Raw genomic sequence first — 17,726 nt, 5'->3', positions numbered from 1 at the left:
TAAGAGGGCTCATATGTACAGATACACACAGAAATATACAAAGCTTTTTTCTTCATCATTCTCTCATCTCTTCTCTCGTCTTCTTCATCTTCTTAAAGCTCATTGATAGAGCTTTTCTTCACATTATCTTTTATTCCTAGTAATTCTAAGTTTGGATTGGAGCAATTTGTCAAAAGAAGATTTCGTTAGTTTTCCGATGTTGTTAACATCTACCCAAATCTACTTCTTGTTACAATAACCATACACCTACTCCCTCACATATGCAAAAATTTTCAAAAATGCATCCAACACATTAAATGGAGTTGCTTGTGCTGCGCACAACCCAACACAAATATCTGCACATGCTTCTTGAGTTCGAGAGATAAATGTTCATGAACAATAGAAATCAATTTTTCAATATAAAATCAATCATGTTAAGATCTTCAAAGTGCAGCATGAGCAGCCATTGATGAAGCTACAAACTTCCCCAAACGAAACTGGAAAAATGAAGACTGCAATGCAAGGCTTTGTGATTCAATTGTGAAGTGTTTTGTTACCTTCATTCATTACTCATGAAGTGTATATATACATGTGACTATATGGATCAAACTAGTGGAAAGAAAATAACTAACTAACTAACTAGTTTGTTATGTAACTAACTATTACAATACTAACTATAAAATGGAAATACAACCAACTAACTAACTTGAAATAAGTAATGTACATGAGTTAATTATGAGTGTTAATACCCCTCCTCAAGTTGGAAGTGATGATTTCACAGCCAACTTGTGTAAGATGGCTGAGTGTTTGATGCCAGTGAGGGCCTTGGTAAGAATGTCTGCAAGCTGATTTGAAGTCGATACATGATGCAAAGAAATTAACCCCTCCTGAAGCTTATCACGTACGAAATGACAATCCACCTCAATGTGTTTAGTTCTCTCATGAAACACAGGATTGCGAGCAATATGAATGGCAGATTGACTATCACAATGAACACTAATAGGAGAGGAAATAGAGACAGTTAACTCAGTAAGCAATCTATGGATCCAAGTCAGTTCTCCTACAACTTTTCTGAGTGATCTATACTCTGCTTTTGCTGATGACAAGGAGACTGTCTCTTGTTTCTTAGACTTCCAACTAATAGGGCTGTTCCCAAGTAGTACTAAATAGCCACTGACTGACCTCCTCGAATCTGGACATGATGCCCAATCTGAATCACAAAAGGCTTGGACTGTGCAGTCAGGATCCTTGGACAACTGAACTCCTAAGGTAGTATCCTGTTTGAGATATCTAAGCAGATGATAGGCTGCTTGTAAATGTGGAGCTCGTGGATCCTGCATGAATTGGCTTAAGTGTTGAACACTAAAAGCTATGTCTAATCTCGTATTAGTTAAGAAGTTCAGCTTGCCTATCAACTTTCTATAGAAAGTAGGATCAGACAAAGGGGTTCCTTCCTTGGCTTTCAATTTAACAGTAGGATCTAAAGGAGAGGACAAAGGTGTATAATTGAAACAATCATACTCTTTTAGCAAGTCTAAAACAAACTTCCTCTGAGAAATAAGTACCACATCTGCTGTATCAAGAATCTCCAAGCCTAGAAAATAGTGAAGCCTTCCAAGATCTTTGATTTTAAAAGTGTTATCCAGATATGCCTTCAAATGTGCAATCTCAGTTGTGTCTGTGCCTGTTAAAATAACATCATCCACATATACTGCAACAAACACAGCCAAGGAACCTTCCTTTCTGTAAAATAATGAGTGATCAAATTGTGAATGTGAGTATCCTCTGGATGACAATGCTTCAGTTAGCTTAGAGTACCACTGTCTACTTGCTTGTTTAAGACCATAAAGGGACTTCTTCAATTTACACACCAGCCCTGAATTAAGTACTTCAAGTCCTGGGGGTAGTTTCATATAAACCTCTTCATGAAGATCTCCATGAAGGAATGCATTATTTACATCAAGTTGAAACATGTTCCAACCTTTCTTTACTGCACAAGCTATCAAAGTTCTCACTGTGGTCATCTTAACCACAGGTGAATAAGTCTCAGTGTAGTCAATTCCAGCCTGCTGTGTATACCCTTTCACAACTAGTCGTGCCTTGAATCTTTCTATGCTCCCATCTGCTTTGTGTTTTACCTTATATACCCACCTACATCCAACTGCTTGTTTGTTTGGAGGTAATGCAACAAGGTCCCAAGTATCATTAGCATACAATGCTTCAAATTCTTGTGTCATGGCTTTTTGCCATGCAGGATTTAGGGATGCCTCCTCATATGAAGATGGCTCACTATCATGACAAATATTTTCAACAAGTGACTGACTATTAGATGCAATGACTTCAGGAGATATATGATAGTGTTTGGTAAACAATGCAGTAAGTGACAAATTGTTATTGAGGGTTGTGTTGGATGTGTTAGAACTGAATGATTTCAATTTTGGAATATTGACAACATAGTCTTTCAAATGTGATGGTATTTTGTTTTCCCTGTGTGATCTTCTTTGTATTATTGTGGATGTATTGTGTTGAGAAGATGTTGAAGAAGTAATAGGACTAGTGGAAGGTATATCATGATTTTGAGTAATGTGAGTAGGTAGATGAGAAGGAGTTGTATCAGTCATATTGTCATAATCACTTACACAATTCTTGTATGAATCTGAAACAGTATAATCAGGAGAAGAAAATGACTTCAAAACAGAAGGGAAAGAAGAACTTTCAGTTGACAAAGTAAAAGGAAAGACATGTTCATGGAAAATTACATCCCTGGAGATATGTAACTTCTTTGTAGCTAGATTCATTACCTTATAGCCTTTAGTTCCAAAAACATATCCCAAGAAAACATGTGGAGTAGTCCTTGGCTCAAACTTATCTCTAAGTACCTTTGGCACAGTAGGGTAACAAAGACAACCAAAAGATCTAAGCTGACTATAGCTTGGTTTCTTATTGTATAATACCTCATATGGACACTTATTTCTCAAATAACTCGATGGTAGTCTGTTAATAATATGTGTAGCTGTTAGAACACACTCTCCCCAGTATCTTATAGGTAGTTTAGATTGAAACAAAAGAGCTCTAGCTGTTTCCAACAAATACTTATGTTTTCTCTCCACTACACTATTTTGTTGAGGTGTATATGGACAAGTTTTCTGATGAACTATTCCTTTGGATAAAAGAAACTGATGTGTTTCATTATTATTAAATTCTAGCCCATTATCTGTTCTAATGTTTTTAAGAGTGGTACTAAACTGATTCTCTATCATGACTATAAAATTTTTCAAAACTTGTAGAGCATTGCTCTTAGTACTCAAGAGGTGTGTCCAAGTTGATCTGCTATAATCATCTACCAAAGTAATGAAATACTTGTAGTTGTCATAAGTGGATACATGATAGGGTCCCCATAAGTCAACATGTAGCAGTTCAAAAATAGATTTGGTTTGGCTTGTGCTATGACTAAAAGGTAGCCTTTGTTGTCTTGACATAGGACAAATATTGCAGCAGAAAGGTTGTTTGGAAGAAAAATTGACTGGTAATCCATTGACTGGTAATCCAATGATATTTTTCATCTTAACAAAAGGTACATGGCCAAGTCTACTGTGCCATAACAAGTCTACATTATCTCCAGAGTTGTGATCAGCCATAACATGACTAAAAGAATTGAAAGGAACAGAATTAGAAGTTAACACTTTGTATTGATCAGGAGAATAGGATTTAGCAGGAAAAGAATTACATGTTTCACCTCTAATGGAACTAGAAAAAGGACTACTATTTGGAAAACAACAACATATTTGGCATGTATTGACTCTTTCAGATGTCTTCAAGCATTTTGTGCATAAGAAGTAAAGCCCATCTTTTCAATTACCAAGAACCTGTGGCCTCTTCACTAAAGGGGCCTGCAATAGACACAATGCATTAGTGAACATGACTATGCATTTCATTGTATTAGTTAGTGAATGGACTGAGGCTAGATTGTACTTGAAAGAAGGCACATATAAGACTTGATGTAAAGTAATATTAGATGTGACTGGTACATCTCCAAACTCTGTTACTTTGACTTTGTATCCATTTGGAAGAGAAACTAGTATAGGAGTAGGCAAAGTTTTGATATTGGTTAGAGAATTCTTATTAAAAGTTATGTGGTTTGATGCTCCTGAATCAATGATCCACAAGTTAGCACTTGACTCAAAACATTTGCATGATAGATTGTCAAAAACAATAGAGGAAGAGCAAACCACAATACCTGCAAAGTTCATTGATCCAGCAGCCAGACCAGAAGTATTATTGACAGCAGTATCTTCTCCCACATTCTCATTTTTGAAATGCTGCAGCAGATTCATGATCTGTCCATATTGTTCCTTCGTAAAGTTAACACTCTTTAACACATCACCTTGAGATTGTGATTGTTCTTCTCCATTTGCAGATACCACATCACCAACAGAACCATGTACATTTGCTACCACTCTCCTTCCTTTGTAGCTTGAGCCTTGTTGTCTAAAATTCTGGCCACCATTGTAACTTCCTGATCTATTATTTTGGTTGTTATTGTTTTGGGGATATCCATGCAACTTATAACATTTATCCTTGATGTGTCCAGCCCTTTTACAATAGTCACACACTATGACATTCCTGTTAGTGTTGTTACTTTGATAGTGATTTCCTCCTGAACTACTGTTAGTATCACCATAGTTTCCATAGCTATTTCCTTGAAAATTTGTTCTAAAAGGTCTTCCTCCATGTCCTTTGTTATCAACAGCTTTAACATTCAAAGATACAGAATCTGTAGACATTCTACCAATAGGTTTGAATTCTCTTTGTTTTTCCTCTTGGATTAACAATGAGAAAGCCTGTCCCATAGAAGGAAGAGGATTCATCATGAGAATGTTTCCTCTTATCACTGTGTACACTTCATTTAACACCATAAGAAAATGAATTAGGCGCCTATCTTGTTCAGCCTTGAATATACTATCCTTTGCACCACACACACAGACACAACTGCAGTGATTCTTCACATTCAAAGTATTCAATTCTTCCCATAACTTCTTCATCCTTGTGTAATATACAGTAATGTCCAAAACTCCTTGTGTGAGATCATTGATCTCCTTTTGAATTTGATACAACTTTGCTCCATTGGTTTGGTCATACCTGTCTTCCAACTCCTTCCACAACTCAGCAGAATTGCTTACATACTCCACACTGTCTGAAACTTCTTTGATTAAAGAGTTCAGAATCCAAGATGTCACCATATCATCACACCTCTGCCATTGACGTAACAGAGGTGAATTGTTGCTGCTTGGTTTCTCACAACTTCCATCAATGAACCCTAACTTGTTTTTTACTGACAATGCCCTCATAACATCTCTTCTCCAAGTCCTATATCCTGTTCCATCAAATTGAACAGGGACAAGCATCATTCCTGGATTATCTGAAGGATGCACATACAGAACACCATTGGCATCACTTCCAGATATGACAGATCCCTCAGATGCAGATGTGGATGTAGTAGTTTCGATGGCCATTACAACAATGACTATTATGAACTACTCGATAAAGAAAGGAAACAGATCGCAGATGAACTTTCAGAAAAACAGAAAGTATAACAAACACAGTAACTTCCAACTTTGTTATCAATTGAGAATCAATCAAAACGAGTAACCAAAAGAAGAAGAAAAGAGCAATTAACCGTGTGCTCTGATACCATGTTAAGATCTTCAAAGTGCAGCATGAGCAGCCATTGATGATGCTACAAACTTCCCCAAACGAAACTGGAAAAATGAAGACTGCAATGCAAGGCTTTGTGATTCAATTGTGAAGTGTTTTGTTACCTTCATTCATTACTCATGAAGTGTATATATACATGTGACTATATGGATCAAACTAGTGGAAAGAAAATAACTAACTAACTAACTAGTTTGTTATGTAACTAACTATTACAATACTAACTATAAAATGGAAATACAACCAACTAACTAACTTGAAATAAATAATGTACATGAGTTAATTATGAGTGTTAATAAATCAGTTCTTCGTTTGATCAATTATACATATTCATCAAATTAAATTACATATTGTTCAAACCTACATCATTTATCAATGACAAAGTGAAAGTAGGTTTGCCCTGCATGAAAGAGCAACAGAACAAAAACTTATTCTCATGAATACAAGTAGTCAAGAAGCAATTTGTAACAAATTTAGGTAGGATGTAGCTCATGTAAACTTACTTCATTCACAAGGATCCGACTTGATTTTCTCGGAAAACAAATCTTCAACTCCTGTCATATGATTTCATCTAAATGACTAAATTATTTAAAATTACCACAAACACAACCATTACAATTGTGCCACAAGTAATTATAAGTTAATTGAAAGGCCATATAGGTTGAGTCCAACAGGCAAAAAGCTAGCAAGTCTTTACCAGTACTCTTCTATATAAGAAAAGAAGAAAAAAAATAGAATTATTCGAGTCTTTTTCAAAATACATTATACAATATAGGATGGAGCAAGAAATGAAAGCAACACAATTTTAATCAAATTGTGAAATTTTATTTTAGTGCAAGCAATATAACTTAAATAGAATAAGATTGATATAATTGAAGAACTAATAAAGATGGAGTGAAAGTCTTGGTTCCATGATCAAAGATATCGGTTCTTTTGGGTGTGTAGTCAATCCATAAATCTCGTCCATGCTTATATCTTCTGGCTTCGTATCTCCTCCTAATTTCCAATTGAATCCATGCATCAAGTTAGCCATTGTTGTTCGAACAACCTTCATACCAAGGCTATACCCCGGGCACTTTCTTCTTCCTGAACCAAATGGCAACAATGCGAAATTTTGTCCTTTTATGTCTATGTTATTTTCTATGAATCTCTCAGGAATGAACTCTTCTGCCCTATCCCAATACTTTGGATTTCTTCCTAAAGACCATGCGTTTACATAAACAGTTGTCCCTTTTGGTATGTCATAACCAGCGACATTACAATCCTCAGTGGAGTAACGAGGAGGAAGCACTGCACATAAAGGATGAAGTCTAAATGTCTCTTTAATTATGGCATCGATATAAGGTAGCTTTGAGAAGTCTTCTTCTTCTACCCATCGTTCTTTTCCAATGGCTCTTTCAAGTTCGTGGTGTGCCTTCTCCATGATATTTGGTCTCCTCATAAGTTCTTGAAATGTCCATTCTATTGTTGCTGCTGAAGTATCTGTTGCACCAGCTAGCAAACTCTGCCATTGATATATAGCAAAAATTACCAAGTATCGACAACAAATTAAGAAAATATTCTACTTGTATAAAAAAAAATGAGTGAACTTACATGCATTAGTCCCATCATGCGATCAGAAGTAAGCTGAACTTCACGATTAGGGTCATTAGCAAGGTGCAACAGAGCATCAACCATGTCCTTTGGAACAAAATCCCCTGATTTTTGCATCTTTATTGCGTTGTGATCGTCAAGTACATATTTGTAAAATTGTGTGAAATTCTTCCCCGAGTCCTTCATTCGCTTTATGTATCCTTGCAAGTCGAACCAACTAAGACAAGGTATCCAATCTCCAAGATTAATCACCCCAGCTAGAAGAAACCATTCATCCAACATCCATTGCAATCTTTCAAGTGTTACTATTGAAGTATCTGAGTTTGATTGATCACTAAAATATTTGTCACTCATAACCAACCTACTAATAGTACGAAGAGAAAATCGAGGTAAATGGTCTCTAAGAAAAATTGGCTTTCCTGAGTGAGGATAAAGACGAGAAATTAAAGTTTGTCTTTCCTCAATGCGAATGTACTCTAAAGAATGAAGCTTCTTGGGACTAAATATCTCAGTTAGGTAAATTTTTCTAGCTTGATGCCAATATGCACCGTAAGGTGCCCATGTCATGTCTGAGTAGTTAAAACTAGTATACTTACCAGCAGCTAACACGGGACGAGATGCAAAAATAGCATCATGTGTCTTCAATATCTCTTTAGCCATTTCTGGAGATGATACTACCAAAACAGGCTTCGAACCGAACTTTAGTAGCATTAAATCTCCATACTTTTGTGAAAGATGGTGAAAAGACACATGTGGGAGTGAACCAAGGAGATTCAAATTGCCAATAATTGGCCATGGCTTTGGACCTGGTGGTAGTTTCCTTTTGGGATGGTTCAATTTTTTAAAGACAAAAGCTAATGCAAATAGCCATGAGCCAAACACTATGAAAACCCAAGGGATGTCCATCTTTGATAGTAGATAATAAGCTAATTCCACAAAGTTTGAGAAATATTTATAGAGCAGCTTGCTTTAATTTTTTTTTTCTTTTACCTTTTCATTGTTATTCAAAATAAGTGGTGTTTCAAATGATCAATAATATATTATAATAACTATTTAAATTTACCTTATTTTGTTACAGTGACTAAGAAAAGATATACTCCTATATAGGTATTGTTTGATTAAAGATAAAGTTAGTAAAAGTACTCCTTATTTATAAGCATTAAGACATTTCATTTTATTAAAGGTGAGTTCGAGCAGAAAAAAATATCATTTTTAATATAGATAGAATTTAAAATTAATATAGATAGAATTAAGACACCATATTTTATGTTGACCATAATATAGATAGGTATTGTTTCATTTTTAATATAGATAGAATTAAGACACCATATTTTATGTTGACCAGGTAATGACATGGCCAACAAAACATGATAGAGAAGATTAGCATGGTCTTTGGTGCAAGGATGGCATGCACAAATCGAGAAATGATTCATTTTTTTAAAAAAAAGAATTATCATTTTGAAATAATTTATCTTATATATATGGTGAAATAAGTCATCTCATATACACGATGGGATAAGTTATCCCAAAACATAATTAATCCTGAGATAACTATGAGAAGTGAATTATTATGATTTGTCATATCCCTTCAGACAAATATTAAAGAACATCAATTATAGACTACTTTCCAGTTTCCACTATGATCCTCTAAAGTCTTCAAAAAACACTGTCTTTGATATTTAAGAACATGAGTCAGGATGTGTTCTCTCCACACAATTAGCTTTCAAAGTTGATGTCCAATGGTACTATTATTTGGACATACATGAGATATTTAGTAGGAGTTAGTACAAATGACAATGGGACGAAGAAATATTTCAACAAAGTAGAGTGAGACAGGACATGGTAAATTGAAAAAATTATATATATTTTTAATTTCATTTTGGACAGATATTTTGAACAACTTCCTAATTTCGTCATTCAATATGGAAGTATTCATTAACGTTAATGTAAAAAGTTAACCAAGTAAAATAGGAAATGTGATTTAGAATAAAGTGCAAATATTCAAAATAATTTTGTAAAGCTTTTCTGAGTTCATATGACATGTTAAGAAAATGTCATAAGAATTTTGTTCCAATTATTAGTCTTCTTTTGGAGTGGAAAAGTGAAAACAGACTTAATAATATATATTTCTGAAGTTCTGATTCTTTTTTTTTTAAAAAAAAAGAAAAAGTTAAAACAAAATTTTTCAAAATTTTATGATGACCACATATTTTTCGAACTTCAACTTCAAAAAAAAATATTTTAAAAAAATCCAAGAGGTCTCCATCTTTGATGATTATTCAAGAAAATTTGAAATATATATAGGTTGAGATATACTAGCTAGGAGTTGTACCACTTCATGCTTCTAGTGAAGGTCTGAAATTTGAATACAGTATTTGCTTGAAATTGTAAAAAAAGAGAATTTAAAGGTTGTAATCAAACTTGTCTTACTACTAATTAAATAATTATTAAGGCAATCAACTTTGGCTAGATTAAGTTACTCGTTGTGTACACTCCGAGTCTACGTCCCGTAGGTGGGATCAACACTTGGAAATCATTGTTGATTTCAAGTGAATCTTTGGTATGACTAACTTCTTAGCGGAAGAATAAACACATACATGCGGAAACTTTATTGATGAAAATTCCAAAAAAATAAACTTGGTCAAATCTTATGCACTTTCTGAACTAAATATAGATAATGAAAATGCTCGAAACGTCTGAAAGGAAATAGTGAACTAACTCTTTAACTCTGTCCACGAAGCCTCTACTAGACTAAAGGTAGGTATTGGGAAAAACTCATCGCTACCTCAAAAGTACTAACGGACTACTACTACTACTAATAATAAGTATAGTGAATGGAGTTTCCCAAAAGTAAGGAGGTCTCACCAGAGACTGACAAGATAGTGACTCAACGAAGTGTCTGTTGATGATCCCCAACACCTATATTTGCATCATAAAACGATATAATAAAAGAGGTCAGGATATGGAATGTAAAATATGTAATGGATCTGAATGAAATAGTACATGAGCTCGAAGAGTATTAAAAATAACTCAAGTGGAAGTAAATCATGCAATGTAATAAAACAAGTGAAGCTTTATTATAAAAGGTTTTCTAGCCGATAACCATCACTATGAACGTCGTGAATCGTGATGATACAACGTCTAGTCCGCGTTTTCAGAGTCATCATATATTGTTGGAATTCTATCCTCCTGAATTCTTCAAAGGAACACGTACACACCGATTACAAAGTTTTGTAACCTAAGAAATTATAAACTGTAATTCCTAAAGGAAATATAAACTCTAATTCCTAGCTAAGAAATTATCAACTCTAATTTCTAACTACCAAAAGACACAAAACCCCCCGCTTTTATATCTTTTAATGTTCTTCAAGTTCTACAACTTGTCGAACAACTCCTACTCACAAAACTCAGATTGTAAACAAGACTCTTGAATAGAATCTTACAATTTTTCCTCACAGATTGCAACACTCCCAATAAATCTCAAACCTCTTGATCGTGTTTTGATCTTCTCTCTGTGTAAGTGCACAATTTTTCTTAAGCAAAACTACCGCTCTATTTATAGATTTGGACTTGAATCCAAGACCTATTTCAACTAGAAATCCTACTTTATGGAGGACTCTTCTTATGTGTGGAACTCCTAGTTCAACTTGAACTTGTCTTCGCCGCATCTTCAACTCCTTGTCTGAATCAACTTTGTCTTTGCCTCTACAAAACCTTGTTAAGTTCATCTTGAATTCCTTTTTAATCAAATTGGACAGCAACAAAAACTCGATTCCTTCTCCTACTCAGATTAGGCAACATCACGAACTTGAACCGCCCAACAACTTCCAGCAACTTGGCTCTAATTTTATACCGCCTCAAACATTCTTCAACTTTTTTTTCCATCAAACTCCTATTTTGTATTTGACTTGGACACATAAACTATTCCAGAAAATTTTCCTTTTTAATTAAGAAAACACGTTTTCTTTAGTTAGTTAGCCACGCCTCAGGAAAACTTACATCAGGTTTCCTTAAATAAGTTTGCTGAAATATTATTTAAAGTTGAACTTCTGGACCAAGATTTTACTACATGTTCTTCATGCTTTTACAATAGTTCAAAACAACGAGACTTAAACAACGAATTCCCCCTTTTTGAATTAGAAAATTCAACTTCTTACAACTAACAGGTAAGTAAGTAATATGTGTTTGCAACGCTGCTTTCCCATTTATCATCAACAGTCTTGCTTGCGTTGCTTCATCGCTTCTTGGCGGATGACTTCTTAGCAGTGATCTTCTTAACCAGAGATCACGTCTGCTAAAATTGTTTCATGATACAATCTGTCGTTTTTCAAAATATACATATTCATGTGTACCCTAATAGATCGTAGGAGGAGGAGTCCTACATAGACAAGGTTTTTTTGATGTGACAAAGTTCAGTTCTAGTTGAAGAAGTTGAAGATGCGGCGAAGACAAGTTCGAGTTGAACTAGGAGTTCCACACAAAGTAGGATTTCTAGTTGAAATATGTTTTAGATTCAAGTTCAAATCTATAAATAGGGCGATAGATTTGCTTGAAGATTGTATTCAAGAGTCTTATTTATAATCTGAGTTTTGTGAGTAGGAGTTGTTCGACCAGTTGTAGAACTTAAAGAACATTAGAAGATATAAAACCGGGGGATTTTGTGTCTTTGGGTAGCTAGAAATTAGAGTTTATAATTTCTTAGTTAGGAATTAGAGTTTATAATTCCTCTAGGAATTAGAATTTATAATTCCTTAGGTTACATAGTTTTGTAATCTTTTGTTGAGACTTGAAATTTAATAAAGTGGAGTTAAATCCTATAAAGGTGTAGGTCGTGGTTTTTACCCTTAAGAGTTAGGGTTTTTCGCGATAAACATTGTGCTATTATTTTATTTGCTTCACAAAACGTAAATGTTGTAATCTGCAAAGGAACCTATAGAATATACATGTTTCTTAAGCGATTTTTGGGGTCACAATTCCAATAATTGGTATCAGAGTCGGTTATATTTGAAAAGTTCAATAACTCAAGATAAGATCATTATGAATTCTGCACCTCCTATTGGGCATGGTCAAGGGCAACACATCAAAAGACCACCATTATTTAATTAAGAATACTACTCTTGGTGGAAGACTGGGATGGAAGACTTCATTCAAGCTGAAGATTATGAAGTATGGGTTAGAATTACTAATGGACCATTAACTCCTACTATTACTGATAGTGTACCTAAACTTACAGAAAAATATGGAAAAGCTGACTACAAGATGCTAAGGAAGAATGCAAAAGCTAAGTGCATTCTCATATTTGGACTAGGACCTGAAGAGTTTAACCACATCTAGTTGTACCTCTGCAAAACAAATATGAGACGTTTTACAAAACACTCACAAAGGTACAACTCAAGTTGGTAAATTTAGAATTGCCATGTTTTTTTTAATACTACTAACTATTTATTTATTTATTTATTTATTTTAAAAATGGAAAATATTGACTAGGTTTCGAAAAATCAATTAATCTTATTATTTAAGAAAACTCGACTTTTCGAATTACGGAGTCGTCACTTGATTTTGATAAAATCAAGAAAAATTTCAAAAGATTTAAAAACAGATAAAATCGATTGAAAAGGTTCGAAGTTCAATGTACATCCCGAGAAGGTATTAGGCCCTCGGGATGCCCGCTAACTTGCGGTTGACCGGCAATTTGACTAAATGACTTTTTTAAGTAAAAGAAAAATCATTTTAATATTTATTATTTTATTTTTTATTATTATTACTATTTTTTATTTCTAAAGGAGCTATTTAAAGGGATTTAATTTAAGGAAAAACTAATTTGTGACAAAAGTAAATAAAATAAAATAGTAAAGTTTAAAATAATGAAAAATGGCTACCCTTTAGGAGATTATTAAAATCCTACCACACATTAATTAATTCAAGCAAATAATAAGTAAAGAGGAGAACAAAATTGAACTTGGGCCCTTTCAACAAATTAAAAATCCTGCAAAAAAAAAAAAACATTTTGGCCCCTTGGGCCTGTTAGAAAAATTGTTGAAGGGCCCTGGGCCATTCCTGAAAAAGGATCCTGAAGGATATACATAAATGTATACATACTGTATACAGTATATATTTGACCCTTTTGGACCTCTTGAGTCCTCCACCTGTTTAATTACATATTTTCGTTACTTTTCCCTGCATTGCCCTGCGTATTTGTACCTGTATTATTCTTTTAAAACTTACTTAACAAGTGTATATCGTAGCCCGATAATGTATACTAATGTATACGGGCTGCACTCTACGTCCGCATTGTTTGCCTAATTCTGAATTTTAATTAGAATAAGCGTCCCTGTACGAATTTTTACACATATTTATAGTATAGCGTCTATGTATATCAGTGTATACAGGCTGTATATCAGCCTGATTTTCAACTTTCGAAAGTTGAAACTCCTTTTCCGAAGCGTATCCTCACTGCCACAAACCCAGATTTTGAGTTCGGATTTCCTGTGCATTTTTGGCATGTATACCAGTGTATATCAGATGTATATAGCTGGTTTACAGCTTCAAAAAAACATGCAGTCAAATTCTGCAAACTGCCACTTCCAGCAGCTCTCCAATGCCGGATTTCGACCTGTAAATGGGTCTTAAGACCTCCTAGACTTGAGATGGGCCGACTCAAAGATCTTTTAACTCGGAGGAATGCGGGAGTGGAGTCCGAAACGGACTCGAATCGATGTCACATATAATGAAAAAACAAAAGAAAAGGATTAACAACAGCCATAAATATTATCATTAAAACGAGATCCTCAACAAAGCAAGCATTAGGCAAGAACGAGTTCTTTAGACTTTCAGACATACATAAGTATGAAACCTTCGGCAAATTCGAAGATAGCAATAGACAACAACACATAAACTATTGTAACTAAAGTATGCTTTGAAACAAAGGGAAGTCATGCTTTCATTAAGATGTAGAAGTCAAAAGAAGAAGAGTTGCCCACATGAAACCAACATATCATCCCAATCCTAAGAAAAGAAAAGCAAATAACAGTGCCTTGGCTTATTGAAGCAAACCTCAAAACTCCCTAACCAAGCTCAAGCAACGTAAGAAACTTATTAAAGAGAACCAACCAAGAGAGACAAACATTGGACACCAACAACCCCAAACAACGCATTAATTAACCTCACAAATACGAACTCGAGCCAAGGCCTATAACGACCAATGTATAACGTTACAACAACCTCCATCATCACATGAATCACGCTTAATGCTTAGAGTACACATAGAATCAATATTTGACGAAAGAACTCTTAAAACAGGGCATGCCAAGCGACTCCAAAGGGACAGCACATTAAGCAATAGTAAGAGAACTTTTCAGGGGACACAAAGAAAACTTAAAGTGAAGACAGAAAGGGAGATAAGCTAAACTGAAAATGCACTGTCCGGACAGTCGAATTCACATTAATGAACACCAGGTGCAGCTATACATGTTAACTCATGAGAGAAAAATCATGACACTGCACATTATTCATACCAAGCTGAAAACACCAAGAAACCGAGAGAACATGGGGAACAAACGCCATAACTAACACTTACTAACAAACCTAAGACGAGGGGAATGAAAAAGAAAGGAGCATCATGAAATATACAAAGCATAAACAACTTAAGGAACACTCAGCGAATAGACTCTATAAGAAAACTAACAAGTCAGTTGTAACATACATCCGTATTCAAATTTCATAATCGTCATCACCACCCGAGTCGTCAAAACATCAGAAGAAGCCATTTCGAAACAAAAGAAACAAGAAAGTTGTACGAAGCAGGGGATTACCTCTTCGGAAGCGGCAAACTGGAACAGCAAGGAGCCTAATAACTTCACCACCTTACGAAGACTCGAACCCCTGGCGAAGAAACGAAGTCTAGTCGAGAACTTAGATTCAAACACGAGACACTAGCAACTCTTCCGTCTCAGTCGTTTTCAAAGTATTTGCGATGTTTTTCTCAAGTTTTCTTGATATTTCAAAGATAAACAGAAAGAAATTTACTCCGACAAACTCTTACAACCAAATTTCAACTAAAAATTTCCAACTCCTATTCCGAAAACAGAGGGAGTTTATATAGAGGGAGAATTTTTAGGGTTCTTGGGGTAGGAGGGCGGGGGAATTTCAGGAAAGGATTGGGGCAAATTCGAGACTTCACCCTCCATTTTGAAATTCAAACCCATGAAGATAAGGTTGAAGATACCACTAGTGCTATCCTTGTACCCATGGACAAAGTTTGTAGCCTTTCTTGTTGTTAGGCCGGCGCGAGCGTACGAATTTCAGAAGGAAACGGCTCTAAAGTTGTTGCACAGCTCGCGTGAGAGAGGAGGAGAGAGGGGGGAGAGACGCGGGGCGTAAAAGGGGGGGGATTTCCGTTTTCTAGGTACTGTTTTTCTGCGTTTTTCTCTGCGTTCTTCTGGGTTCTGGGAATTGTTCCGTTTTGGGAAATGGCATGGGTGAGGGGAAGAAGGAAAGGGGTACTGGGTCGGGGCAGGTATGGGCTGGGTCGGGTTTTTACAATTAGAGGGAATTGGGTTAGGATCATAGAATGGGTTGTGGGCTGAGAAAGGAATTTGGGCTTGGATCGTTTGGGCCTGGATCGTTTGGGGTTGAAGGGAATTTGGGTCGGAATAAGAGAGGGAAGGTGTGGGCTGATGGTGATAAATGGTCAATTGATTTAAGATAAAAAACGGATTTGGCGTAAATTCATTAACGAGCTTATTCATTTAGTAACATAATTTATTTAAATTATAAAATAATGATTCAAAATATAGTCGTGATTTAAAGTAAACTAGTTTAATAGAATACTTTCTAAGCTTAAGATATACATATATACATATACATATACATATATATGTATATATATATATATTTTAATTTTCGCAAGATTTATAAAACTAATTAACTTAAATAATTTGAAAAACTCATGAAGCTCGATAATTAATTTATACCGACGTGGGTCAAAAATTGGGTGTCAACATGCCAGACTTTATTCTGAAATGAAGCCTTCAAGATGAAATATGGAGAATCACTTTAAGATATGATCACCAGATATACCACTGTTGTAAATGAGTTAATATCCTTAGGGAAAGTATACACCATTGAGGAACAGATAGACAAAAAAATTAGGACTCTGCCTAGATCATGGGAGATAAAAGTTACTATAATCAGAGAAGCCAAGAATCTAACCAATATGACTTTGGATGAATTATTAGGAAATATCAAAACTTATGAGATGAATGTTGACAAAAGAGTTGAAGGAAACAAAGAGAAAAATCTTGGATTTAAAGCAACTGAAAGTGATAAATCAGATATGGATGATGATGAATTGACACTAATAAGTAGGAACTTGAAAAACTCTTTAAAAGATGCTTAAATTCTGGAGAGAAAAAAAAGGTAACACACTTTAAAGAAAAGAAAACAGAGAAATGACAAAGTGAAGAATGCTTCAAGTGTGGAAAAACTGGTCTTCAAATTAAGAATTGTGCTATGTGAGAGGTAGAATGGAGAAAAGAAAGAGTTGAAAAGGTAAAGAGAGAACTTTTAAACAAAAGAAAAAATAAAGAGAAGGAGCAAGCGATGTATGCTGTCCGGGAAACAGATTCAGTGAGGTATGACGAAGATGATGAGGACTTCGCATTGATGGCCATAGAAGAATAAGAAACTTAACCTGAATCAGACTCTGAAGGAATGGAGGTAAATTTTTTTGATTTAAAAGATAAACTAGTAAAGTTCTCTAAGAAAAAATTATCCTTCTTATTACTCACTTCCATAGATACAGTTCAAAGAACTAGTTAAAACAAAGAATCAATTGCTTGTTTCATGACTAGTTTAAAGTTTGAGTATATTGATCTTGAAAAAGTTAATTCTGATCTCAATAAAGAAAATCAACTCCTAAAGAAATAGGTACAACAACTTGATTTTTGCACTTTGGCTCTCAAATCTGAAATTCTGAAACAAAGTGTTACTGGGAATGAAAAAGAAAAAATTAGTGGTGATCAAATCAGATGTGACCAAGATCTAATGAGGTTAAACAATGAACTATCTTTTGATAGGGAAAATTCTAGGAGAATGAATCTTGAATTGTCTAGGATAAAAATTGATCAGGAAAAAGCTAATAAATGAACAAAATCTTCCATGATAGTAACACATCTAGGTAACAGTACTCGAAACATAAGAAATGGAATAGGGTATGAACAACCTATGATTAGAAATTCTTTGTTATGTATTATTTGTGGTAACTCAGGCCACTCTAAGAAAAATTATTCGAAATACAGAGTTAGTACAGAAAATAAAGCAAGAGGAACTTATTAAACTGTTCGAAGGAGCATGTATATTCAAAGTAAAAATAATCTGCCAAGTGGGCTCATAGAGATCTTATTCATCATTTTATCAATACAAAGGACCCAAGCTAGTCAGGG

General features: G+C 34.8%; 1 protein-coding gene and 1 non-coding gene across 2 annotated transcripts; one reads left to right on the top strand and one right to left on the bottom strand.

The window, feature by feature from the left end:
- Nucleotides 1-6,403: 6,403 nt before the first annotated feature.
- Nucleotides 6,404-10,194, bottom strand: CYP92B7 (cytochrome P450 92B7). Its single transcript, XM_004237772.5, has 2 exons — nt 7,285-10,194; nt 6,404-7,195 (listed from the first exon to the last, which is right to left on the bottom strand). The coding sequence occupies exons 1-2, from the start codon at nt 8,188-8,190 to the stop codon at nt 6,572-6,574; spliced, it is 1,530 nt and encodes a 509-aa protein (XP_004237820.1). The 5' UTR covers nt 8,191-10,194; the 3' UTR covers nt 6,404-6,571.
- Nucleotides 8,620-8,723, top strand: LOC112939975 (U6 spliceosomal RNA). Its single transcript, XR_003246689.1, has one exon. It is a non-coding gene; the product is annotated as a U6 spliceosomal RNA (small nuclear RNA).
- Nucleotides 10,195-17,726: the final 7,532 nt, after the last annotated feature.

This window comes from Solanum lycopersicum, chromosome 4 (genome assembly GCF_036512215.1).
Source record: "Solanum lycopersicum chromosome 4, SLM_r2.1".
Lineage (NCBI taxonomy): Eukaryota > Viridiplantae > Streptophyta > Magnoliopsida > Solanales > Solanaceae > Solanum > Solanum lycopersicum.
This window is presented reverse-complemented; position numbering and strand designations above follow the sequence as displayed.

Bases quoted from the DNA above. Each gene is read 5' to 3' on its own strand.
- CYP92B7 (XM_004237772.5), bottom strand. From the start codon at position 8,190: ATGGACATCCCTTGGGTTTTCATAGTGTTTGGCTCATGGCTATTTGCA. The intron at 7,196-7,284 runs GTAAGTTCACTC...TATCAATGGCAG, and splicing joins GCATGATGGGACTAATGCAT to AGTTTGCTAGCTGGTGCAAC.